The sequence below is a fragment of the Aplidium turbinatum genome, chromosome 14 (genome assembly GCF_918807975.1).
Source record: "Aplidium turbinatum chromosome 14, kaAplTurb1.1, whole genome shotgun sequence".
Classification (NCBI taxonomy): Eukaryota; Metazoa; Chordata; class Ascidiacea; order Aplousobranchia; family Polyclinidae; genus Aplidium; species Aplidium turbinatum.
In genome coordinates this window covers 11,128,914-11,156,906 of record NC_137485.1, presented here as the reverse complement: position 1 = coordinate 11,156,906, position 27,993 = coordinate 11,128,914, and the positions used below count along the sequence as shown (strand labels likewise).

At 38.2% G+C, this 27,993-nt stretch overlaps 1 protein-coding gene across 1 annotated transcript; it reads left to right on the top strand.

Moving 5' to 3' along the window:
* The first annotated feature begins 68 nt into the window (after window positions 1–68).
* On the top strand, window positions 69–27,134 carry LOC145783705 (putative protein phosphatase 2C T23F11.1). The gene is made up of 7 exons (XM_082595593.1): window positions 69–208; window positions 5,042–5,169; window positions 6,764–6,913; window positions 19,926–20,065; window positions 21,977–22,202; window positions 23,885–24,030; window positions 24,739–27,134. The coding sequence occupies exons 1-7, from the start codon at window positions 141–143 to the stop codon at window positions 24,955–24,957; spliced, it is 1,077 nt and encodes a 358-aa protein (XP_082451719.1). The 5' UTR covers window positions 69–140; the 3' UTR covers window positions 24,958–27,134.
* Window positions 27,135–27,993: the final 859 nt, after the last annotated feature.

The window sequence follows — 27,993 nt, the reverse complement described above, 5'->3', positions numbered from 1 at the left end:
TTAAAAATACAATATAACCTATTATGTGAAAATTGTATTATGTTTAAAATATTTACCTGATTCGTTGTGATTTCGTTGAGGAGCAGCGATTTAGGAGGCCTCGGTCAGGCAGGGTTACAAATTTGGTACATAAAGAATAGATGCCAATTTTCAAAAATGTGAATGCTAAGGCTTTAATATCTGGCAACTCTGGCAACCTTAGTGAAAGGTAAGGATCAGCCTAAATTTAATTGTTGTGTGGTTTGGCCTTATGTTTTAGCTAGCAGTCATGATTGTTTTTGGCAATAATAAATGTGATGTGCAGCTTGTACTATTTTGTATAAACCATTTTTTATGTTTAAGTATTCGTTTGTAGTTATTTTAGCAAACAGTGGAGTGAATGCATGGTTGCCAATCTGTCTGAAAGATGTGAACAACTGGAAAAACACTTATAATTTGGAACTAATGATTAAGCGCTCTGGAAGATATTTGTATAATGCCTATCTTTTTGCTTGGGCTCCATTTTAGAACCTCAAAAAATTGGGCTACTTTTTGCATGAGCTTGGCTCTTTTTTAAATTAACCTCTGGTAACCCTAACCTACCGGTAAGCGTTACTGAAGCTAAACGATCAGCCTCAGAGTTGAATGAAAGTGATGTCAATTTATTTGTTTCAAAATTTTCGAAACAATACATTATATAACAGTAAGTTAGATTATGGTAAATCACAATTAAAAATGTGTTAAAGGAATGCAAGGGTAGACCTAGATATCATAAACATTTTGCATAGCTACTGTACCAAGGGTGCAATCTAAGGCAGTGGCTATTTGACCGGCGCCGGTCTTTGAATCTAAAACACTATTTGACCGTCATTACGTCATTGTCCAGTCACTTTTTTTCTTTTTCTCTTTCAAAGCAAAAGATGAGAAGCGCGCATATAAGTTCTGAATCCAACCATTTTATTCAACTCGTTATGTGGCGCGTCTGGTACGTCGCCGCTTCCTGTTCTAGAGGGACTGAGTTCGATACTACCCAGAAGCGTTCCTTTTTTTTAACTAAATTTTGACCCAAAGTGCATTTTGTTAAGAGCAAAAATGTATTGCTTCGTTCGGCAAACACGGTCACATCAATCAATCATTTTATTTTTCGTCATTAACGCGTCCGGGACGAAAAAGATACTAACTACAAAAATCGATACATATAGACCTCCCAGCACGTTAATGAACGGGAAGACGTGGCAAAACCTTGAAAAGTTTAAAACGTGCCTGAATTGAAAAATTATGTAGGCTATATACCGTATCAGTAGTTAGCACGGCCACAATCGGAAAATTACCCAGAGAAATTCTCAAATTCCAACAAATTAAAAAAACTCTAACTTTATTACTCACATTTGAAAAGACATAAAAAATGATTAAAAACTGACTAAAAAATGCACTTCGTGTCAAAATTTAGTTAAAAAAAAATAAATAAAAAAAAAGAACGCTTCCGGGTAGTATCGAACTCAGTCCCTCTAGAGTCGGAGGCGGCGACGTATCGCATGCGCCACGTTACGAGTTGAGTGAGATGGTTGGATTTAGAACTTATATGCGCTTCTCATCTTTTGCTTTGAAAGAGAAAAAGAAAAAAGTGACTGTATAATGACGTCATGACCGGTCAAATAGTGTTTCAGATTCAAAGACCGGCGCCGGTTAAATAGCCACTGCCGCAATCTAATTCGTACCATGAACAATTCGTACCTTGAAAAGATGGGGTGCAACTTACCATAGTTCGTACCCTGAACAGTTCGTACCCTGAAAAGATCGGTAGAAAAAATTTAAAAAAAACAAAGTCGCTGATCGCAGTTTCCGCAAACATTTTAAAATTTTTCCGCTGAAAAGATTGAGAGAAAAAAATAGAACAAAGCCGAAGTCGCTGATCGGAGTTTCCCGTTTTTCTGCAAACATTTTAAAATTTCCAGTAATGATCCTAAGAGTTTGCCGAAGTTGCTGATCGCAGTTTCAGCAAACATTTTAAAAGGGTTAGGGTTAGGAAACAATCAAGAGAAAAAAAATCAAAAAAGGCCGAAGTCGCTGATCGGAGTTTCCGCAACCAAACAAACTGAAAAGATCGAGAGAAAAAAATAGAACCTTTTTTCCGCAGTTTTTGCAAACATTTTAAAATTTCCAGCAATGATCCTAAGAGTTTGCCAAAGTTGCTGATCGCTGTTTCCGCAAACAGTGAGGTAGGTGTGTGGTACAAGTAGCACCTTTGAACCCTGGGCAGTCGCCATGGATTGTTACACCATGGGTCTTGGGGAACACTGGTCTTGATCACACACCAAACTAACAAGTGGGTCCACGCCCCACCTCATGGGCAACAACCTCGACTGGTTGGCTAAAACTTGTTAGAAATCCTGCTGCCTTGCAGGAAATACTTTTTTAAGTAAAGGCTAGGCCCACCGCCAATAACTGTGGTTAGCGTCAGGAAGGGCATCCGGCTGGAAAATCTTTGCTCCAAAATATTATTTAAATGCAGCAAAAGCTAAAAATGGCCCCTAGTCCCCAGCAGCCCTTAGATGGGCAAGGGGTGCGAAGAATCTCTGGGTTCCGAGAAATCGGAGCTGTGTGCGGCCTGCAATGCTATATGGTAGCGAGACATGGATATTGAGAGAGAGTGAACTGGCAATCCTGAGAAGAACGGAAAGGTCAATGGTGAGAGCAATGTGTGGGGTGAAAACGAGAAGGGAAAAAAGGACTGAAGAATTGTTGGATATGCTAGAGATGAGAGAGACCATGGACCAACTGGCAAGGGCAAATGGAGTAAGATGGTATGGACATGTGATAAGGAGGGAGGAAGGAAGTTTTCTTAGAAAGGCACTAGATCTAAAGGTGGATGGGAAGAGGAAACGCGGTCGTCCAAGAAGAACGTGGAAACAACAAGTGAAGGATGAATTTAAAAAAGTCGGACTGAAGGAGGAAGATGCAAGGGACAGGGTGAAATGGAGAAAAGGGATTAAAACAATTGCTGCGCGGAAACAATCGGCCACCCCCACTAGTGGGGAACAAACCGACGATGGATTATGATGATGATGATCTGAAAAGGGTTAGGGTTGCTCGGAGTTTCCGCAAACATTTTAAAATTTCCTGTAATGATCCTAAGAGTTGTTGTTTGTTTGCGAAAACTGCGATCAGCGACTTTGGCTTTTTTTAATTTTTTTTCTCGATCCTTTGAGGGTACGAACTGTTCAGAGTACAAACTAGATTGCATCCAAAAAGATTGAGAGAAAAAATTAAAAAAAAGCCGAAGTCGCTGATTGCAGTTTCCGCAACCATTTTAAAAGGGTTAGGGTTGATCAGAGTTTCCGCAAACATTTTAAAAGGGTTAGGGTTTAAGGTTAGGGTGTTTCCGCAAACAAACAAACTGAAAAGATTGAGAGAAAAAAATAGAACAAAGCCGAAGTCTTTTTTAGGCTTTTTTAAATTTTTTCTCCATCTTTTCAAGGTACGAACTGACGGTACAAATTGTTTATGGTACAAATTAGGTTGCATCCCTGTACCAGTACATTGCAACATTTGTACAGTAGGCTACCATAAAACTCAAGTGCTCTTACAAGATGCTTTAGGTATACTAGGATAATACATATACGATAAGTTAGAGGCTTAGTGGAATAGACATGAAGAATAGTGTCTTTAAAATATCATATTAATTAATAATTATTATACTGTAGGGTGTTCACTGTTCAGCATGTTTCAATCAAATACAGTAGTCCCCATTTATTAAGCCCACGGTTAATAGGCCCACTCACTTATTAAGCCCAATTTGGTCCGGTCCAGATTTACTGATGTATGGGACTGGTAGAGGATCATTCCTCGCTTAATAAGTCCAAAATCGCTCGATCTCGAAGTAGGCTTAACTCTTTCAAGTCGTGTGAGACATATGTCCCACCTTGATACTTTTATTGTTTGGCTGTGGCTATATTTACACTATATATATAGTGTGAATATAGCCTCAACCCTCAATAGCGTTGTCAGATAAGGAATTCTGCTCTAATTTGAGAAAAGTTTAATGCTGTTGAAAACAAAATCTTTTTGGAATTTAAAAATTTTGGAATTATTTTTAGTCCTGGGCAAAGATCAAAGCCTTAATCTTATTCCTAACTCTTACCCTAACCCTTCCTAACTTTAATCCTGACTCTGGCAACACCTGATGGTAACAAGTGAGTAAAAATAGCCACTTTGTTATAGTTCAGTAAAATATACCCATAAGACGTCTCTTTACTTTTCGCAAAAATTGCTATTTTTGTAGTTTTAACTGATTTGGTCATGTACAAATGGCCGCAGAGTAAAATTCATATTGATTGTGTGGTTGTTGCTTTGTATATCAGAGAGCAGCGGGGTAGGTACTGGTACATGTCTGGTGAAACAAATATGTCCCACTCGACTGTGATGGAAAAGACTATGGGACATACCTGTTACCTATGTGTCCCACACTTTACTACAAAATACATAGAAAAACCTTTTACAGACAGGTAGATGTGATGTACCAGCCATGCATTTCACAATTTTTATGCGACTGTACTGCAGCGGCGCAGTGCATATACATGTTTGAAAAAAATAGTCTTGAAAGGGTTAGTCCGGAACTAGCCCACGGAACTGCAAATATGTTTCAGGGCCTTCTTTACATTGTTTTTACCTGAGTCAATGTAAAAACACGATGTTAATTAACACATTTTTAAAAACACAAATTTTTAACAGATTTTTTATTTTGGCTGTGGCTGCCGGGAAGAAGCTCTGGTAGGCCATGCTTGGTCAATGGTCACCATAAATATAAAGGAGCTTAGATAACCTACCTGAGTTTGGACTAGTTTTTAGTTGCAATCAGACTGGAATTTTTAAAACGTCTTGAACACTTGGTATACAATACTGCTTGTTTACTTTGAACAGGTTTATTGCAAAAAGTGAATCATTGTCCAACAAAGTAGCTTTATATATATATATCTAATGTTTTTGCTTGCACTTAAATGTTGCATGGTTCAAACAGTAGTGAATCGTATTTTATTTAACATTAACTTCATTTTTTTTTCAGCTTTTATAATAAATTAAGAAGTAAAATGGGACAAACACTTTCTGAGCCAATAACAAAAAAAGAGTCATCAAGTGATGAAAATCATTCGTTGAAAGTTGGAGCCTCCTGCATGCAAGGATGGAGAATTCGTATCTTTTTCAATCTTCTGTTCATATTATAGTTCTTTATTATTCCATGGTTAAGTAGTGGTTGATATAGGGCTTCTCAATAACTGGGCTTATGTGTGTTATGCATGAACAATGGTAAATGATCAACTTCAAGCCTCGAAACTGAAGGCGGCCATCGCGGCCATGGCCGCGATTAACCTACAAAAACTGACATTTTGTCCGCCGGGTCTCGCCCTTCCGTCGGCCGCATTTGTCCGCCATAAAGTTCCGAGAAAATTTTACGCAAGCGCCCTTGTGAATAAAGTACTTTGTCACTTATAATCACAAAGGATTAGAATGCAGTCAAAGCACCCGATAAATCACAATACACATTGTCTATGCTTGAATTGCTAACATTATTGATTAACCAAGCAGCTGATGTCTGACGATAAGCAGGATGCAAGTGACATCACAATACTGTTTATTGATGCGATATATTCAGTCTTCGGAATTAGCGTCGGCAATAAAAATGCCGAGGCCACACAAACGCTTGTAAGGTTAGGGTTAGACAATAGACATTCCTCCCAGTCGTTATAACACAGCCATAGATTTGTTCCTTAGTCAACACCCTGATGGAGCTCTACGAAAAAGAGGCGTGTAGATTGGTATCAAAGCCCCAAAGCCGCAAAACGTGGACACTTGATTGCGAACGGCGAAGACGGTGTAGATTTACAGCCAAGCGATGAGCCTCTTGATGTGTCCGATTCCAGTGATGGCGCTCAACCTCGTGCTCTGATACAGCATCTGATGATTCCGATTCTGACAGCTAGTTCTTTATCAAACAGACTTTGTGTTGTTCGCAGTATCGCAATTGTGCCGAAATTATGTTAGTGTATACGTAAATCGAGGCAATCTTCTCGCAGGGAGCTATCAATTTGTTACCGGTAGGCTACCTGGTTGAGCAATTAACGTTATTTTATGATAATTCAACGTTGCTAGATGTTGAATTAATGTAAAACAAGCGTAAATTTCTTATTGGGCATTGCTGTTACGCAGTATAACCCGCCGGAAAATTAAATCGATCTGTGCTGACTCGAACGTTGAATCAACCCAAAATTAACTTACTTTTCCGCCCGTGAGTTATTTAACGTGAATAACTGTAACAGCGTGCAACGTGCGTATTTTGTTGCTCGCTTTATCGCTACTTTTGGCATTATTACATCACAACAAATCAAACAGTGCGGTCGTGATAGACTATTCTAGTATATTTTTCGCTTCTCGTTTTACATGTTTTAAAACAATTGTTTCGTAATAAACGTTCACAGCAATGTCGAAGTTTCGATGGCCGCCATGTGCTTGTGATTGGCCGCCGAACAGCTTGCTTCAGTCGGACACGTTTGGCCGCCGGAAAAAAAAAGTTGTTTTGAGGCCTGAACTTATCGTATTGTGCTGTTATATTTATTGCTGAACGCCGTGAACGGGTTGGTAAAATGGAACAGATCTCCACATGCACAAATTTCCATCAGCACAGTGTAGAGTAGGCTAATTTCTCCTTCAAAAACATTGTTAAGTCATTAATTTACATTTTTTCATTTGTCTATTTTATTCTTTCTTACTTACCGAACTTCATTCAAAGAAATGGAAGATGAGCATGTGCATAAGCTTTGCTTCAATGATGAAAAGGATTCTCATTTTTTTGCTGTATTTGATGGTCATGGTGGACAGGGTGCTGCACAATATGCCTCCAAAAAACTTGATACCACTATTGTTAAACACAGTGCTTACAGTAAGTAAATATAATGCTGCCAGTAGAACTGGGATATCATTTTCGTGTGCAGTTATTGCAAAAGTATTTGTAACATACCGTACTTGCAAAACTTGCGGTATAAAAATAAATTGCAAGTTTAGCCTACTGCACAAGTGCACATAAATTACAAAGAAAGCACAATCCACTTAACGCTAAAATTAGTTTAGAAAAACTAGATTCATCCTGAGAGATGTATCATTTTCAAAAGATGCGAGTGCTAATAATGCAGTATTCGAAGTACGGTACCCTGAGACTGTAATATATTTTTAAATATAAAATACCATTGTATTGATAACTAGGGATGGACCAACCTCCGGCCATTTTGCAACCCCACCTCCGGTAGGGTGCATCATCTCCCCCTTATTTTGGAAATTGAATTTGTTCCATTGACAAATGGTGTCCATTTAAGGTCAAATGACACCAAAAAAATTTTGGGGGTCATGGGTCCCCCCTACCACCACCTCCTGACCCCCTAAATAGGCTTTTCAAAAATCGCCATAACTCAAAAACCAAACCAAATGGTGTTATTTTCAAAATCATCAAACTGAGATAAACGCAAAAAAACATTTATTTTTTTGAATATTTTTGATATCTCAAATGGATCAAACACCAGTGCCACGTACTTTCAACCATACCATGCTCTCCTTGGTTTGCACACAACTAGATGTTTTTCAAAATTGTGTGCCACCTCCAATTTTTTTACACCCTTTTTTTGGACATAGCCCAGTGAGGTTCTCAAAGTAACAACCGGTTGTAAAACACAAACTGGACATAGCCCGTTACACTGCCAGGATTGGATTTGATGTGGTGCTTTTGAAAGAGCATGGCATTGTTTGCAATCATGTAGTCATCTGCAAATGGAGTTTTGTAGTCTATTTCAACAATTTGTGTATGTGGTGAAGAGCTGGTGCCTTCAAACAGAAATATATTGTATGGTAGCATATCACTTTGTAAGTGTAATCCTCGGCAGATTGCAATAATTTAGCTTTGTTTTGCATTGGATAAATGATATAGTGATATTACTTTTACAGTGTTTAAATTACACTGGCCAACAATTTTTTTTTTCAGTGCCGAAGATATTTTAACGGCTTCTGGGCAATTTTTGCCACTGAATCCAAAATTAACATCTGTTTCTTGGCTCCAGTTTTTGAGATATCAATATTTTCAAATTTTGGCTAGAGAAAATTTGCTAAGTTTAACGTTTGCTAAGTTTTAAAGTGAAACTTGGTGACCAAGATAGGCCATGGGCATCTCATATTGTCTGCAAAGCATGTGTAGAAAGCCTGAGAAAGTGGACTAAAGGACAGGTACACTTAAAATCTTAATTTTGGTGTACCAATGGTTTGGAGCGAACCAAAAAGCCATTTCAATGACTGCTAGTACTTCTGTTTGGTAGACATACAGCGGTTTAATCGTCACAAGAAAAGCACTTCCAAGGATCACCCAAATTTAGAATCTGCTTGGCGACCTGTGACTCACTGTGAGGAAGTGCCTGTGCCTGAATTTAGTGATTAACCTGACATGGCCATGGAGTATGATGAGTTTCACGAAGAGGTAGAAAGTTCTGCAAGTAACAGCGGTGGAAGTGTGTTTGAAAGTAGTTCAGCTATTCCAGAGACATTCAAACAGGGAGGAGCTGAGTCATCTCATCAGGGATCTTAACCTATCCAAAGAAGCAGCAGAAATGTTGGCATGTCGACTCAAAGACAAAAACTGTCTTGGAATCGGAGCTTCCATAACATTTTACCGTGCTAGAGAAAAAGAATTGCTTCCATGTTTTTGCCAACAAGATGAACATGTTTACTGCAAAGATATTAAAGGACTTCTGCTGAAAATGGAAGTACCATAATATAGAGCTTAAGAGTGGCGCTTGTTCATAGACACTTCGAAAAAAACTGTCGACTGCTTTGCTGTACTAGCTTATCAAGGAGAAACACAGCTTCTATCAATACCTAAATTGCCATCTGGGACAGGTAAAGTTTTTAGTGTCAATACCATTTCACAATTGACAAAGAAAAAACTGTTTGATAATTTATATTAAATGTCGCTTTGTATCGGGTCTGCTACTATTCGGTGAGTCCGATTCGGTGAGTTCCTAACCTCTAAACCCTAAAACGGCAATGATAATTAGGCTACGGTACCCAATAATTAAAAAAAAAAAAAATTTTAAATTACCGAATAGGGATCGGACTCACTGAATTGGACTCACCGAAAACGGTCATTCCGCTTTGTATCAGCTAAAGTCTTAATGTAGCAATAGGTTTTCTGTCACTCTATCACAAGTAAGACTTGAGCAAGAAGCAAACCATGAGCGCAGGAATAGTGTTGGGCGATATTGAAAAAAACAAAACGATACAATATTTGAAAAAATATGTGAAGAAAGGCGTTCTTCCCGGCTATCAGCACAAGGCTGATTACTCACTAGCACAGCGAGCTGCAGTGACGCTTCGCTAACCAGAACGGTGTAGCTTCCACGCCAGCCATTGAGACCTCCAATTAAACGTTTAAGTTATTTTGGCAGCCGATTGTAGCATCGAATAGACAGCGATAGACACGTGTTTCGCCCATGAGGCTGGGCTCATCAGTATCGCACCTAGTGGCAAGAATACGGTGCGATACTGATGAGCCCAGCCTCATGGGCGAAACACGTGTCTATCGCTGTCTATTCGATGCTACAATCGGCTGCCAAAATAACTTAAATTTGAAAAAATACTCGATATTTCGATACTTTTCGATATTTTTGTACTAATTAAGAAAAGAGTTTCTCAGTCTTCGAAATTAGTGTCGGCAATTGCCGAGGTGATTGCCGACGCAGATGCATGAATGGCGTAAATTAGCGTCGGCAATAAAAATGCCGAGGCCACAAGAGCGCTTGTAAGGTTAGGGTTAGATATTCCTCCCAGTTGTTATGCCACAGCCATAGGTTTGCTCCTTAGTCAGCAACACCCTGATGGAGCTCTGCGAAAGAGGCGTGTGGATGGGTATCAAAGCACAAAAGCGGGAAAACGTGGACGCTTCATTGCGAACGGCAAAGACAGTGTAGATTTACAGCCAAGCGATGAGCCTCTTGATGTGTCCGATTCCAGTGATGACACGGCAATCTCATCCTCCGATACAGCATCTGATGATTCCGATTCTGACATCTAGTTCTTCATCAAGCAGACTTTGTGTTGCTCGCAGTATCCCAACTGTGCCGAAATTATGTTAGTGCATACCTAAATCGAGGCAATCTTCTCGCAGGGAGCGATTAATTTGTTACCGGTACTTGGTTGAGCAATTAACGTTATTTTATGATAATTCAACGTCGCTAGATGTCGAATTAATGTAAAACAAACGTAAATTTCTTATTGGGCATTGTTGTTACGCAATATAACCCGCCGGGAAAATTAAATTGATTTGTGCCGACTCGAACGTTGAATCAATCCAAAATTAACTTACTTTTCCTCCTCGTGAGTTATTCAACGTGAATTACCGTAACAGCGTGCGTATCGCGTTGCTCGCTTTATCGCTACTTTTGGTATTATTACATCACAACAAATCAAACAGTGCGGTCGTGATAGACTACTCTAGCATATTTTTTGCTTCTCGTTTTCCATGTTTGGTACAATTTTTTCGTTATAAACGTTCACAGCAATTGCCGAGGCAATTACAACTTTTGCCGTTTGGCTTTGGCAACGTTTTTGTAGGGGATTGCAGTTACGAGTTATCGAACGATATTGAAATAAATATCGATATTGAAAAGATATCGTATCGAAAATTCGATATATCGCCCAACACTACGCAGGAATATCAGTACTGCCCACTGTCCAGTTCGGTAGTGTCTGTCAACCAGACTGGTCATTAACCACTTGACCAGAAAAGGAAGGATTAACAATAACACGAATGCACGATGATACACCAGTTATCATACCATATTAATTCAGGTGCACTGCACAAGTTATTTTCACACGAATGTTGTTTGACAATTCAAATAGATTACAATTCTATAGAAAGGACTGAATCTTTTGCATTTTTTTTTTTAATTTGCATCATGACCTTAATGGAAAATTTGACATAGATCCTTGGCACGATTCTATAATAAGGGGGTTATGTCCATAATTTATGGTAGCATTAGACATAGACCTATTTATACTATCAAGCTAGAAAAGGGCTATGTCCACAAAATTGCAAATAGCCCAGTTTTTCTTTCAAAGTATGCGAGATATTTGGGAGTATGTCTATAGCTTCACCTTGAATTTGATTACATACAAGGCTAAAACCCGGAGTGCTGGAAAGAGCTATGTTCAAAAACCGAGAAACTGTAAAAAAACCTAAAAGTGGATATAAACCGGTTTGGTATCAAATTTGTTGTAACTACTTGATTTAATGCAAATCTGCAGAAAAACCTACATTTAAAAAGTCTCACGCATAAGTTTCTTCTTAGGAGGCTACCAGCACAGATGTGTAAATAACACTGGCCAACAACAAAAAAACTTTTTTTCGAGTGCCGAAAATATTTTAACAGTTTCTGGGCAATTTTGGGTCACTGAATCTGAAAAAAAAACATTTGTTTCTTTGAATTGGCTCCAGTTTTTGAGATATCCATATTTTCAAATTTTGGCTAGATGACCAAGGGGTCATTTTATTATAATAGGAACATTGGTTGGCACCTAATTTTTTTTGTTGGCTTAAAACATGCTTCTCACTTTTCTGAGAAGAATGGTGCAAATTTGATGAAAATCAGATAAGCGATTCTCGAGTTATAAGTGAAATAACCCTTGGCCACTAGGTGGCTTCATAGATAAGGAGCAATAGAAAAACGTCAATATCTCAAGAATTGCTCAACATATTTGGATAATTTTTAACTCTACCCAGTAGCAGTAGCCACCAAACAAGTTTTGGTTACTGCCTTTTGAGATAAATAGAAATTGACCTCTTGTCGTTCCTCACCAATAAAACCATGAATAAAACCAAAACCACGACATGTGCCTCACTGTATGCAAGTGCCTGAATTTAGTGATTTACTTAACATAGCCATGGAATATGATGGAAGAAAGAGGTAGAAAGCTCTACAAGTGACAACAGTGGAAATGTGTTTGAAAGTAATTCAGCTATTCCAGAGACATTCAAACAGGAGGAGCTGAGTGATCTCATCAGGGATCTCAACCTATCCAAATAAGCAGCAGAAATTATGGCATCCCGACTCAAAGACAAAAACTGTCTTGGAACCAGAGCTTCCATAATATTTTATTTGCGAGAGAAAAGGAATTGCTTCCATGTTTTTGCCAGCAAGATGAATTTGTTTACTGCAAAGACATCGCAGGGCCTCAGCTGTTAATGAGAGTAAAAGAATATAGAGCTCAAGAGTGGAGCTTGATCAATGATCATAGACAGTTCAAAAGGAAGTTTAAAGTGTGTATTGTTACATAACGGTAACAGATATCCATCTCTCCCAATTGGCCATTCAACAAAACTAAAAGAAGAGTACAATAACATTAAAACGATATCACAAAAACTGGATTACCACTCTCACCAATCATTAATTTGAGTAAACTTGAAAATGGTAATTTTTTTTGCTTGGCCAGTAAAATAAAATATCCATGTTTCATCTGCTTGTGGGACAGCCAAGCTCGTATTAATCACTGGGTGCAAAAAAGGTGGCCACCTGCAGATTCCATGAGAGTTGTTGAAGGTAACATCATCAATGGGCCTTTAGTTGACTAAGAGAAAATCATCATTCCACCATTACACATCACACTTGCTTTGATGAAGTAGTTTATAAAAGGCTTGCCTACTACTGCGATGCTTTTTAATAATTATATTTGCAGAGCATTTCCTGATTTGACCATCAAAAAGCTGAAAGCAGGTATTTTTGATGGCCCTCAGATTCGCAAACTCATAAAAGATCGGAATGGCCCGTTTCGGCGAGTCCGATTCGGCGAGTCCGATTCGACTAGTCCGATTCGGCGAGTTCCCTATGCGGCGAGAGCCCTTTTCGGCGAGTGCCCTATTTGGCGAGTTTTTGAAATTTTTAAAAGGAAATTATCGGGTACCGTAGCCTAATTGCAATTGCCGTTTTTACATCGTTTTAACGTCGCTAAACGTTGAAATCGTGCAGAAAGGAATAAAAATAAAATGTTTGAACTATTAAATTAAAATTCGTCATGTCAGTTCAGTTGTTTTTATTTCTGACCATCATATGAAAAACAATACACGTCAACATAGCAAAGGTAGAAGCAACAATTCACGTCAACATAGCAAAGGTGTAGAAAAAGGTAGAAGCGACAAAACGCGAACGTTAAAACGTGCTTGTGACCGAAGTAAGTTATTGAGTTGAAGGAAATTTAGCAAGGTTGCATCACCTTCAAAAAAATTTAAGATATGAAGGAAAAATAAAACAGAGAAAATGTTACAAAAAAAAATAATGTTTATGTCTATAAGTTAGTACTTTTGAATAGTTAAAATCATAGGCGCCTAACTATTTTTTTGGCCGTGGGGGCGAAAGCGTGTTTCATCAGCAGCAACGTAAATTCAGCGAAATGTCACGCAGATGGATGACGTAATTATGTCGTCACGTTAGGATTGCTTTTATTGCCACACTCGGAGTTATCGCTACGTTCGACCTACCGTTGATTATTATAAACAAAGCTCGACCAAAACACATGCTATGCGTCTGCGTTGGCTAGCGGTTGATGGACTGCGACTCTTTAAGCTAAGCGCAACATAAAGTTTAGCAACGAACTAGATTTATTGGCATGAAACAAGAGACGAAAAGGTTTACTAAAAGGTATACTGTAAATGGAATGAAAATACTAACTTGATCATATGCTTGAAAATATACCGTACCTGTGGAAAGCAAAATCATTCATGTTTACATCAATTCAACAGCACGTCACCTTTAATAAATTTAAAAGTTGCTGACATCCGTAAACAGCCTTTGAAAAATAGTTACAGAGAGACGTTTGATTAAGTTTTCGTTGCTCCCTAACATTGCTCCCTTTTCACTACAATATCGCAACTTATGGCTGACCAGCTTTCAAGTTTCAATTCGCTGTAAAACGCCCGTTTTCGTGTTGCAGATGAAACAAAAGATGCGCATATTCCCCGCCTTTGATCGGGTTTCTATGGCAACGGACGTGTGTGCGCCATGCGGTTTGTACCAGCCCTTGTTACGTTGGTTAGTGGTAACCTCGAGCCGAGACTTCAAGTTCATTTTCACAGCAACCGATTCACTGCCGCGACAATTCTCTGCAGAGGTTTCGACTTTCGAAAGCGACAGGAGGCTGTTTGCAAGCGCATTAAGTTAAACGCACGCTGCGTCAACGTAGCAAATTATGTTGTTTTTGGGTGCATTCAACATCTGATGACATTGAATCGACGCAAAATGGTAGATTTTTGCTATGTCACAGGCAGCAAAATCAGTCATTTTTACATTGATTCAACGTCTGCAGACGTTAAATCAACGTAAAAATGACAGATTTTTTTTGTCTGGGGTGGGATTGTAGCATCGCTACTCGTTCTAGTGATTATTTACTGCGAAGCTGTTGCGGTTTGTATTTAAAAATGTTTTCCTGCTGCCGATCGCTAGTTCATCTATTGTTTTATGTATCAATGCCGCATAAAAAGTTGCTCCCACGCGGAAATATGCGTGGGGGCCTGGCCCCCACGGCTTAGGCGCCTTTGGTTAAAATTATTAGTTTGGATCAACAAATGTGTGACCTACACTCCCACAGCTTAGATTGAAAGGAAATTATCGGGTAGGCTACCGTAGCCTAGTTATACCGACCAGCAAAAATTTGTTCCAAGAACCCAGTTAGCCTAACAGTTCATTTTTACATTGTAGTAACAGAATGAAAAGGCTAACCAAATGTGTGGCCTATCGTTTTAACGTCGCTAAACGTTGAAATCGTGTAGAAAAGGGTGCTTTTGCTGACTAGGATACGTTGAAACTGAGAAACATTCACAGAAGCCCTACGATACGTTGCATTTTTAAGATAATGTATTCAGACGTTGAATCAATGTACAAATGAAATGTTATGCTAAATGGGTTCTTGGAACAAATCGTAGGGCTTCTGTGAATGTTTCTCAGTTTCAAAGTATTCTAGTCAGCAAAAGCTCCCTTTTCTACACGATTTCAACGTTTAGCGACGTTAACACGATAGGCAACACATTTGTTTAGCCTTTTCATTCTGTTGCTACAATGTAAAAATGAACTGTGTTTTTGGAACAATTTTTTGCTGGTCGGGATAACTAGGCTACGGTACCCGATAATTTCCTTTCAATCCAAGCTGTAGGCCACACATTTGTTGGTCCAAACTAATCATTTTAACTATTCAAAAGTACTAACTTATAGACATAAACATGATCTATTTTATTTTTTTTTGTAACATTTTCTTTGTTTTATTTTTCCTTCATATCTTAAATTTTTCTGAAAGTGTTGCGACCGTGCCAAATTTCTTTCAACTCAATAACTTACTTCGGTCACAAGCACGTTTTAACGTTCGCGTTTTGTCGCTTCTACCTTTTTCTACACCTTTGCTATGTTGACGTATTGTTTTTGATATCATGATCAGAAAGAAACACAACTGAACTGACATGACGAATTCAAGCACGTTTTAACGTTCGCGTTTTGTCGCTTCTACCTTTGCTATGTTGACGTGTATTGTTTTTCATATGATGGTCAGAAATAAAAACAACTGAACTGACATGACGAATTTTAATTTAATAGTTCAAACATTTTATTTTTATTCCTTTCTGCACGATTTCAACGTTTAGCGACGTTAAAACGATGTCAAAACGGCAATTATAATTAGGCTACGGTACCCGATAATTTCCTTTCAAAAATTTCAAAACCTCGCCGAATAGGGAACTCGCCGAATCGGACTAGTCGAATCGGACTCGCCGAATCGGACTCGCCGAATAGTAGCAGACCCTAAAAGATGCACGTTTTGTGCAGTCTATGACAGACAAGGAGTCTGTTGCATGGCATTCGTTTGTTTTAGTCAGACAGAAATTTTTTGAAAACAAAAAAGCTGAAAATTTTCAAGAATTGGTAGAAGATATGCTTTCCAAGTTCAAAGATTTGGGTGTGAAGATGTATATCAAGGTTCACTATCTCTTCAGCCACTTAGATCGTTTTCCTGCAAACCTTGGTGACCTAAGTGAAGAGCACGGAGAAAGGTTCCACCAGGACATTAAGATCATAGAAGAGCGGTACCAGGGCAGGTGGGATGCCTACATGATGGCTGACCACTGTTGGAGTCTCCAACGTGACTGTTTGGCCACATCACATTCAGAAAGTCTTACAAAAGAAAATTTGTAAACATCGACTAATCTTTTCGCATTATGTGAATGATTTATGTTCTTTAACAATTTACGAAATTATAAGCTCTTTTGATTGATACTAAAAGTAGTGTTTGTGCTTTGACTCCACCTGTTTTTGCAAACAGAAAATCTGTTACTTACTGCTAATATTGTTTATTTTTTTGAATTTTTGCTTGATTTTCACATAAAACATGGTTTGCCTATGGAAAGCTGTCTGCAATAACAATGGTCATATTTCACAGAATCGCATCAAAAATGTAAAAATAAGGTATGGACATGCTTGTAAAAGACAGACAAGGTCTCATCAAAGTTATAGCATAAAGAAACTATTAATGTCAAAATTTGCATATTTTTAGACTTTTTTGCAGTACAACCATAGTATATCTCAAAAATTAGAGCCAATTTGTAAAAACCAAGGTCATTTTCGAATTCAGCGGCATCAAAGTACCCCAAAACCGTTAAAACGTTCTTGGCACCAAAATGTGTGTTGACCAGTGTAATTGTAGTGTACAAGAAAACTCACATGCAACAAGCAGTTGATAACTTGTGCTATTTACTTTGAGGTTTGTGCTAATTTACAGCAGACACACTAATTTCCATTGATGTGATTGGCTGAGTGATAGGGCAGTGACATCATTTCAGTCCTCCCACATTTTAGTTGGAACTATTTCTTCACTTTGCGTTTTGTTAGTTGGGAGTATTGTTGGGGACTTCACTTCTGACTTATTAAGTGACTGGAACTGCTCTTTAGATGGGGCTGTAAGTATGGTTTTCGATACCACATCTACAAACACTGGTCTGTGGTCAGGAGGCTGTGTGGAGCTGTAAAGCAGATTAGACAAACCACTGCTATGGTGTGCCTGCAGAAAGCACATTGGAGAGCTGATTGTTGGTAGTGTGTTTGACACATTGCGAATCGAAACCTCAAGGTCTCCAGAAATTACAATGTTTAAAAACTTTCGAACTTACTTTAATATAGTCATGTGTCTCAAGACAGTTTGTGCCTACCTCCTTACTTGAATGAACCTGACTGTATTTCACCTAACGGAATAAATTTTCTTAAAAGAAGGTGCCACAGATCTTGCTACTCAGCTACTGACAAAAAAGACAACAATGACATACCTAGAGAAGACTATAAAGAGCTCTTGGAACTTCTTTTAATTAGCTAGAACACCTCTCCCACATGCGTCATTTAAATTCAAGAAGCCGGTGCAATCCACAAAGCTTGCTGGATGGCGGAGCTAATATACGCACTTAAACTCACCTTGTTATCCACAGAGGCAGAAAAAGTTGCGAACCCAAAAAATGCAAGAAAACACTTAATTTTGCAACAAAAGGACTCAAAAAACTTAAAAGATTTTCTATGTTTTATTCCGGAATGGCCCGTTTCGGTGAGTCCGATTCGGTGAGTCCGATTCGGTGAGTCCAATTCGGTGAGTCCGATCCCTTAACGGGGGATTTTTTCAATTTTTTTTTAAATTATCGGGTACCGTAGCCTAATTATCATTGCCGTTTTAGGGTTAGGGGTTTGGGGTTAGGGTTAGAGGTTAGGAACTCACCGAATCAGACTCACCGAATCGGACTCACCGAATAGTAGCAGACCCGTTTTATTCATATGTGTATGTTCCTTGATGGTTCCGCTGCAGTTCAGGAATATCTGCACTACATGCTGATTTAACACTGAATAAAACCTTGCATAGGTTTAAGCAGATTGATGAAGCAGTTGCATCAAGTGCTTTACAAAAGCTACAGCTCCATCAATGGTACTTGACAGAAGAGATAGTACCACTTGCACTGTTGGATTACCATGCTAACGACAAAGAAAAGACAGAAATTGCTAAAGCTTTGTTAGCTGTAAAAGAATCTGCTTCCACAATCCCTAAAAAGAGGAAGGAAAATGGAAAGCCAATTTTTCCAATCCAGGTAAATGAAAAATCTTCCTTGGCTGACTTAACAGGAGAAGATTTGTGGTACTTCTTTCGACTGCTCAACATAGAAACAGACTTTTTGAAAAAGATGTTACGGATTGGCCAAAAGATGAGCCGTACGTCACTGGAAGAAAGAAATTGAAAATTATAACAGACTTTGTAAACGACTGCTCCGAACGAGGAGTCAAATTGGCTTCAGATTTTCAAACATCCTCTAAAGTACAAAAACAACTTTGAGAATACACTTCAAGTGGTGGAGAAAGTAAATTCAGCAGGCCAAACTTGAGGAAAAGGCCACGCTACATACATAATATCCAAAAGATTCTTTAATGCCTGTAATGTGTTGACAAATTTCATGTTGGTTTGTGTTAAATCAATATCATGTATCGTATTCCTGGCCAAACTGTTAACTTGAAAACGACACAAGGTATCAAAAAAATTTCAACAGTTATGAAAATCACTCTAAAATATGTACCAAATATGTAAAAATAAAGAAAATCTAAGAGATGGTGGTGTTCACCATTTGTTGAATTATAATGGAATGACTCCTGTGCAGATTTGAATTGAATGATGCAGTTACAATAAATTTGATACCAACAACATATGTCTATCTTGTTTGGTTTTTGAGTTATGGCGATTTTCAAAAAGCCGATTTTGGGGTGTCATGAGGGGGTCTCCTGACCCCCAAAATTTTGTTGGTGTCTAATGGACACCATTTATCAATGGAACAAATTCAATTTCCAAAATAAGGGGGAGATGATGCACCCTAACCTCCGGGCCGGAGGTGTGGGGTCTTCTACTATTCGGTGAGTCCGATTCGGTGAGTTCCTAACCTCTAACCCCTAACCCCAAACCCCTAACCCTAAAAGGGCAATAACAATTAGGCTACAGTACCCAATAATTTAAAAAAAAAAATTGAAAAAATCCCCTGTTAAGGGATCGGACTCACCGAATCGGACTCACCGAAACGGGCCATTCCGGGAGGTGTGTGTGACTGTGGTCAAGTTCATGACCTGGGGTAAATATAATCTTTTGTGTCATTGTAGTACTGTACCGTAGTAATGTAGTAATGCAAGAGTACACATGTTGCTTGTTACATTGAGGTTAAATGCATATGTAAAATTGAAAATGGGATCAAGAAAGTCAGTCTCATGTTTTCAATATCTGAAAAGCAATATTACATCGAGTGTGCTGTATATATAGAAAACATTGCAAATTTGAAATCTCCCCCAAAAGTGGAGCCTTTTAAAGGAATAGAAGCATCACCATAAATATAATCTTTTGTATCATTGTAGTACTGTACCGTAGTAATGTAGTAATGCAAGAGTACACATGTTGCTTGTTACATTGACGTTAAATGCATATGTAAAATTGAAAATGGGATCAAGAAAGTCAGTCTCATGTTTTCAATATCTGAAAAGCAATATTACATCGAGTGTGCTGTATATATAGAAAACATTGCAAATTTGAAATCTCCCCCAAAAGTGGAGCCTTTTAAAGGAATAGAAGCATCACCATAAAGCACCTTTTTTCAGAGCGCTTGGTTACTGCTTCACTGCTTGGTGACGGTGGTATACCAGCAAACTCTGTTAAAACATGATCACAAGGGCCAACAATTTTTTTTCTCCCACTTGGACTTCAAGAACTGATTTAGGGTAATTTCGGGGTGCTGAATCCGAATTTGACGTCTGGTAAAAGTTATAATGGCGCAGTTTATCACCATGTGATTACTTTTTAAAAGTTTTTTGATAACTTTTTAGGTCGAAGCGATATAGCATCGGCATGCAAAGCAGGATTTCTTGCCGTGGACGAAGCCTGGAGTAAAGAAACTATAGGAAAAGAAGAGACTTCAGGCTGCACTGCTGTTGCTGTCATAATTAAAGGCAACAAACTGTATTGTGTAAGTGCTTTGCCTGTTTTGAGAATCATGGCATTTTTCCGAACCTCTTTACTTTACGTATTTGCAACACGTGCACTGAACATTTTCACAAATTGTCTTTAGAAAGTACAACAACAATTCTATTTTATTGTTTTCTCATTATTGTGAAGTTAAAGCGGTAAATTGAACAACAAGGCTCAGCAACTGAGTTGCATGGCTCAGTTACGTTTTTTAGCATTATAGATACATACAGGTACACAATAAACTTACATCACAATAACATAAAATTCATAAACGTGGAGGAACGCATTAAGCTCAGTGTTGAATAATTCAATCTGATTAACCAGGAGCAGCGAAAGACCATCTAGTCAGCTGCTCCCAACTGGTTATAATAATGAAACCAAAATGGATTGAAGAAAGCACTCGAATTGACTAATGGCAACAAAGGGATTACAGTGTATCAGCGTGTGATTTAATCATCTTTAACAGCGTAAATCTTTGTAGAGGTTGGTTAAGTTCTTTTTCATGTAGGGGATTGATTTATTGTCGTTTTTCGATAATGTAATTTTAGTTTATCACTGAAGATCATCAGTGAAAGCGTGCGTATGTCATGTGGGTTTCATTCCATACTGCTGGACGTTGAACTTATAGGCTAGACGCTAGAGCTTGATTTCATCATTTCGACTCTTGGCAAAAAGATAGTTGTTTTGTTGAGACGATTGTGTGTTCTGACTTCTGGTAATGTATTTCACTTTGTGTTTGGTGATTGAAAAAAAAAAACCTTGCCGGTTGGTATGACTGACGTCTCACAGCTAGAATATTTCATTAAATTATGACTGTCTGAGTAGCCAAAATGTATTTCAATGGATGCATAACGTACTTGGAAAATGGATTAAACGTAAAGTTAAAATACAAAAACAAAGATTGATAAAATATGTACCGCGTTTGCATCCATTTATTATACAAATAAAGCATTAAACACCATTCTGGACCAAAGTGCTACTTTTCAAGATTTTATTTCTTGGTTCCTTTTAATTCGAGACAATAGTTGTGACTTTATTAAAACAAAAAGTAGAAATCTTTTTCTTTCACCTCTTTTTTTCAAACGCCCTGTGTGGTTTACAAAGCAAACTTCCTAGAACAATCTTGCACTATTTACTATTCAAACATATATGTTTGCTGGAATTGGTTTATGTGATCATACTTTTCGCACGTAGCTTGACTTAAACAATCAACTTGCCAGCTACAAGACCTCCAGCTGGCAAAGTCTTGTTGAAATGGTGTTTCTGAAAAGCGCTTAGCTTGTAGTATAGGCTAGAATTTGCCTTGAAATATCAACCAACTTAACATCACCACTTACTTAAAAAACATAATGCAATCATGGGACGACATTGGAAATTGATAGACGAGCTGTACATTGTACACTGCATCCGACCTTACCACACTTAATGACTTAGCTAATGGCTAATGTGCGTTATGGGTGTAGTTGTTTAATATATTGTATGTAAATAAATTATATAAATATTAGGCTTATTTGATGGACTTTTTTGTTTGATTGCGGAAACGCGTCATTGTATTCATATAAGATGCACATTGCACAGCCTATTGAGACGGTTTGTGTCTGATTAATTCTGTAGTCATGAATGCTTGAAGCTTGGCATTGAGGGGCAACGACGAGGTTCTGCACTTCGAGCTGCAACGACGAGGTTCGAGCTTTTGAAAAGCCATAATTCTTCTATAACAATCCATTTACAATAGATCTAATAGACAACTATACTCTAGAACCGAAATATTTGTGTTTCCAAGTGCCAGTCTGACTTGAATCCTAAAGCTTCCTGACTGGCTTTAATTCTATTCTAAACAATGAAATCTATGATGTAGCAATCATTGTCACATGTCTGAAGCACAATCTCTTAACCATACTTTCATTAGGCAAATGCCGGCGACTCCAGAGCGGTTGCTAGCGTTCGCGGCCACCCCCAGCTCCTCTCGTTTGATCACAAGCCCCAGCACGAACGAGAAATGAAGAGGATCAACGCCGCTGGAGGTTTCGTCGAGTTCAATCGCGTTAATGGCAACCTTGCTCTTTCAAGAGCGCTAGGAGATTTCGTCTTTAAGAAAAACGAACATTGCTCCCCTCAGGAACAAATTGTTACGGGTATCTACATTTTTTATTATTGTTACAAAGGGTGATTGAAAAGTAACTCCCTATTTAAAAAAAACTATAATTTATTTTTAAAATATAATTTCTACAATTAATGAATATGAGAAGGAAGTATAATGCATGGGCTTTTATTTAAAATTCGATATGGGCGCCTTTATTTGCCACCAGCTTCTCAAGTCGACCAGGAATCGCATCAACTGATTTCGCAAGAAACTCTTGCGGGATGGAAATCATAACTTCTCGTATTCGCCCTTCAAGTTCTTCCAAATTTCTTGGTTTGGTTGAGTAGACTTCCTCTTTCAGCCAACCCCAGAGAAAAAAGTCGCAAGGTGTTAAGTCAGGACTTCTGGCCGGCCATTCGTGTGAACCGCGACGACCCATCCATCTTCCAGGAAATTGAGCATTTAGCCATTCACGAACAACAATAGCAAAGTGTGGAGGAGCTCCATCTTGCATGAAAATCAAATCTTCAATATTTTCCCAAGCACTGATAATTGGCCAAATTTCATCTTTCAACATAGCGAGGTACCTTTCGGCATTCATGGTATCGCGAAGAATGAAAGGACCCACAATCCTATCAAAAGTCATTCCACACCATACCGTTACTTTGGGTCGATTTTGCATTTTTTCACAGGTAACACGAGGGTCTTCTTCCGCCCAGTAGTGGCAGTTATGACGGTTCACAAATCCACCTATGTGGAATACAGCTTCATCACTCCATAGAATATTTTTAAAGAGGTTGGGCCAATCTCTAAACCAAGCCAACATTCAAGCCAAGCCAACGTTCCTGTAGAGTAAGACGTCCAGCCATTTTTGTGGGGTTTTGAAATAAAATAAATTTGAAAAGATTGAAATTGAACAATATTTAAACAAATCTGAAAGGAAAACAAGAACATAAATTAAATTGCCATACATTAAGTAATATATACACAAAAATTGAGAAACATGATATAGCATTTGAATAAATTGTATTTATTTTAAAATAGGGAGTTACTTTTCAATCACCCTGTACATCTCTTGTTGTTATTGCAGACTTATTCTTTTAGTGACGGTGTAACATTTTGCAGTAGAAATAGCCTCGGAACCCATAAATCTATCCACGTGACAATCTAAACTGTTAATTATTTTGTTGATAATTTTCTTAGCTTTCACTCTGGTCTTGAATTATAATGCAAAAACTACTAATGTTAACAAAAACAAACTGTCATAAATGAACAAAACATCGTTATTTGTGGACGATTCATTGTATAATAATTATTCGAACGAACCAGAGAAAGGTCTGTCTGTGTTGAAAGAAATAACTATTTCCGACCCTGTTTCTTGAATTCACTGCCTCCAAAAACTGAATTAAGGTTAAAAAGAACGTATTTTTCAAGCTGGGTCTCTGCTCGCTTTGCTTCGTATTCGGAAAAGTCATTCAGCGACAGAATTGAAAAAAGTGCATGGCTTTAAAATGCAAAGTCAAAGCATCCAATCCATGTCATTTACATTGCTAGATAATTGAGTTGTGATTTTGGCTACCTTTGGCGAAAGCTGTTGCTACAGTACTGTATATGCAAAAGGTCACAATAATCAAAACTGATTTTTGAAATTGCCTATGGCCCCAGAATAATCGGAGGCTCTGTATTTCTGCTTCTTAACATTATTATCTTTGACTCAGCTTTTTTTGCTTTTAGCCGATCCTGACGTCATAGTAAAGGACATAACGCAGGACCATGAATTCATAGTTCTTGCCTGTGATGGTATTTGGGATGTTATGACTAACCAAGACGTGGTGGAATTTGTTAGAGAAAGACTGGCAAAGAGAGTTGAACCAGACATGGTAGGAAGGCAATTTAGATGCAAAATTATCGTAATTCAGTTTGCTGTGCTCATCATGAGGTCATCAGGATTTTTAGATTTTATCGTGAAAATTTTTTTTTTTAAACAGCAAGTTTGCCAATTTTTAGAAAATGTCTGTTTGTTATTTGGAATGGTTTTATTTAAATGATCGCAAGTTGTCGGCAACTCGGCATTTGTCACCCAAGCACCTTGCGGTTGAATGCCATGATGTCGTAGCATCTTGCCTAGACAAGGTCGTACAGTCAAGTTGGAAAGCGAGCCGACGTCGTTTCAAGCGTCGCTCTGAAACTCTCATCATTTAGCCACGCAACCGAAGTGTCTTAATAACAATTTTAAGTTGGAAAACAATAATCGCCTTCTAGCACCCTGCTGTGGCGGATACGGATTATCCCCCATCGCCCACTTTACCTAAACATGAGGAGTAACTTTGTTCACTGTTATTTGCAAGTGTTGTAGTCATCAATAGTAGGTTTTAAGGTTGTTCGGTAACTAGTTTTAAGTGTAATTTTTATAAATTCATATACACATGTTAGTTAGTGTCTTGCCGTTTAGAAAGAAGATCTTAATCTACTACATACCATAAAATATCATTGAAAACGCGCTCTTGAAGTTGCCAGCTGGATCATCTACTGATTCTATGAATATGATTACGGTCATTTGTTTAATCGATTGACTCTTTTCTTGTCAGATATGCGAAGAACTTATGAACAAGTGCCTTGCTACAGAGTGCGGTGTGGGTGGAGTCGGATGCGACAACATGACTGTGATCATAGTCGCTTTGAAGCAGGACGGGTCTTTCGAAAGGTTGTGCAATAAATGTGCCACTCCAAAGCAAGACTCAATTCCGCCTTCGTGTCTCCTAGCTTCCTATCCCGATTACGTCAGAGGGGGGATTAGTTGTCTGTAACCTGTTGATTTGTTTTTATACGCATTGAATTTCCATTTTTCGGTGGTCTTTCAAGTTTCCTTTAATTAAAATTAGCTCGGTGAATTGCATTTTTCATAAAAAAATACCTTACTTTTTTTTGAAGCGTAAATTATAGTCTAAATTTTTGAATTTATTTATTTCGCATGACAAGTGCTACACAGCCCCGGTGGGTGCTTCCTCTTGAGATTCTGTAAATTATGCTAGTTGAGTAACGTTGCCTTCTTCGTTATTGACTTTTTTATAAGACACATTTTGCGCGCCATATACGAGTATATTTGTAGAAATGAAATCCAGTAGAAGAATTATATAAACCTTCAATTCAGTGTTAGGCACTCTTGTGCATTCACAAACAGCAGTAGGCTTGGATACTGTGAATGCAAATATTACACAGTGCACGTGTGTTTTTATGTTGTTGAACAAGTTGAGGTTTGGCTTGAAAATGTGACCTGTTGTAAGTTTGTTCAGAAAAAAATTTTGTGGTTCGCATTTGTCTGTTTCGTCGGCTTGGCGAATTGTCGACGTTAAACCACAATTAGCTAAAAGTTCAGCACAGAATGCTTTTTTTTCGTCAAGCGAAACTTGTACCGGTAAACGTTTTCTTCACTGACGATACCATTGTTTTCGTGTGTTGCCAGTTGTCACACATGTAAGCGCCTCATTACCCTATGTATGCACTCACAATGTTTCTTCGATTGCAAGTGTGCCCAGTGCCCACTTAAAGTCTAACACAGCTTTTAAGCAGTTTTTTGCCCGGCATTTTTTTAACTTGTATTACGTGCCCTTGCAGTGTAAATGCTAAGTATCAAAGCAACGCCCTCTTCACTCTCAGTAAGTCAAGCGACCCGCATTGTAATGAAACGTTCAATAGACCTACTTACAACAAATTGTCGTTGCCAATGACAAGAGCAGGATTTTCTTCTGCGCTTTTTTTAAAGTAACACATACTCGTTTATTTACCCTGACATCACAATCTATCATTTTTACCTTGATTCAACGTCTGCAGATGTTGAATCAATGTAAAAATGACGGATTTTGCTGTCTGGGTAGTGACAGACATTGCAGCAAAATTTTAACATGTTCCAAAGCTGCTTAACTTGCTGATAAACTTATCATAGAAACTGTTAGAATATTTCTTTAGGCCACTGTGATATACACCCTGCTCAACTACAATGCACTTATGGCCATCACGCATTGAATCCTCTTCCCGCCAAATGCGACCAAAGCGACATACGTTTGAAGACTTGATTTGAACTGAATGGTGGATTAAATTATTAAGGTGGTGTTGGCTTGGTGAAAGTTTTTGTTCTTCAATGCAACTCAGTGAAATGTATCGGCACCTGCGATAACTGCATCTTTTCATCGCCGGCTGATCTGGATACCAGGAAAATTGAAGCTATTCGATATTGTTTTCAAGTTTTTGTTTCTGATACAGCGCATCTCTTCGTTTGAAATTCGACTGCTTTTTCTACACCAATGCGACATCGCGTGGTGCATAAAAAAATCCTTTTTATTTTGTCTGTTGTAGCAAAGCAATTATACTGTAAAATCGTTAATAATGCAGTGAATATTGTGACTTTACGGTAAAACCTTTGCGAAAATAACAGAAAATCAACTCATAAAACAGCATCAATCATTCAGCTGGCAAATGAGTTTATTTTACATTGTTTCAACGTCTGCAGACGTTGACTCGATGTAAAAGTACTGATTTACTGGCTGGGTAATAAAAAAAAATATCCTACGGTTTTAGATAGTCACATTGCAAGTTAAAAACGGAACGACGTTTGAGTGCGAAATCAAGTATATTTTTGATGTCATTATTTTTTGATGTTATATTTTTGATAGACTTTGCCACTCGTTTGTTTTAATTGTTTGAAAAGTTTGAATATCATAAAAGGATTATAGACATTATCAGTGTCGCAGTTTTGCATTGTCCGGACTGTTGTTGTATTTTAGACAGCAAAATCCGTCATTTTTACGTTTGCAAACATTGAATCAGTGTAAAAATAACAGATTTTGCTGTCTGGAATGTAGTATTACACCACAAACATTGAGGTTGATATGAGACATCCAATTGACGAAGGTTGTGTGCCCCTCCAAGTGTTTTTTCTTCAACTTGTATGGATCCACTAGGTGTCAATAAAAGGTCATGAAGTGTGCAGTATTTTTCTGGTTCATGCAGCAAACGTTTCAGTTTATTTAGTTTGGTTGAAATATTTGCAACGTTGTGCAAAATGTTGTGCAACGTTTGCTAATGTTGCTAATGTTGTGCAACGTTTGCAAATGTTGCTATTTGCAGTAGTTTCGTTTGACATTTTTACACTTGAAGCTGGTTGTCTATTAGCCAGTTTTGAAACACGTTTCCACACTGATAAACTGTGATGAAACCTCCCGGCAGTGCAGTCCATGGACAGTCTAAAACCAAATAATCAACAGTTTTCCTGCTTTTTTCACAATTTGTACAGATTGATGTGTTTTAATAGCCCCATCGATGAAGAGTGGTAGCAGTTCGGGCATGACGGGGATAAAATTATTTTATAACTGATCCATTCTTTTCTGATACATGTCGAGAAACCTGGGAGGGGTAGCGTTGAATTGTCGATAATGTCCCCATCATATGGTGGATTTTTGTCCAATATTCTTTCCATTCATGATTTAGATCATGGTTCTTGGTTGTTATAGGGGAGAGGTAATTTTAGTCGGTGGGTATTTGGTTTTTGTTGGATTATGTTTTGTAATGATGAGTTACTCCAAGTATTGCCAGCTTCTTTAGGTCGTTGATTTAGTTTGGTTGAAATTTATTCTCTTCTCAGATGCGGTGGGAAAATTACGCTCATCGCGAAATTCTCAGCAATGAGTCCACAACATCAATTGATTGTAGAAATCTTTATCCTCGGACAGAGAAAGCTTTGAGAGCTTAATCCGGGCAGTTTCTTGTACTTGTAGACTCTTTAAAACATTAACGCAGGCCCGGTGACCGAGATTGGCAGAGTGAATATTCCATCCAGTGGGTGCCGC

Excerpts from the sequence above, each read along its gene's own strand:
- LOC145783705 (XM_082595593.1), top strand. The coding sequence starts at position 141 with ATGCCAATTTTCAAAAATGTGAATGCTAAGGCTTTAATATCTGGCAAC. Across the intron at positions 5,170-6,763 it reads CATGCAAGGATGGAGAATTC|AAATGGAAGATGAGCATGTG; the intron begins GTATCTTTTTCA and ends CTTCATTCAAAG. Across the intron at positions 24,031-24,738 it reads AGAGAGTTGAACCAGACATG|ATATGCGAAGAACTTATGAA; the intron begins GTAGGAAGGCAA and ends TTTTCTTGTCAG.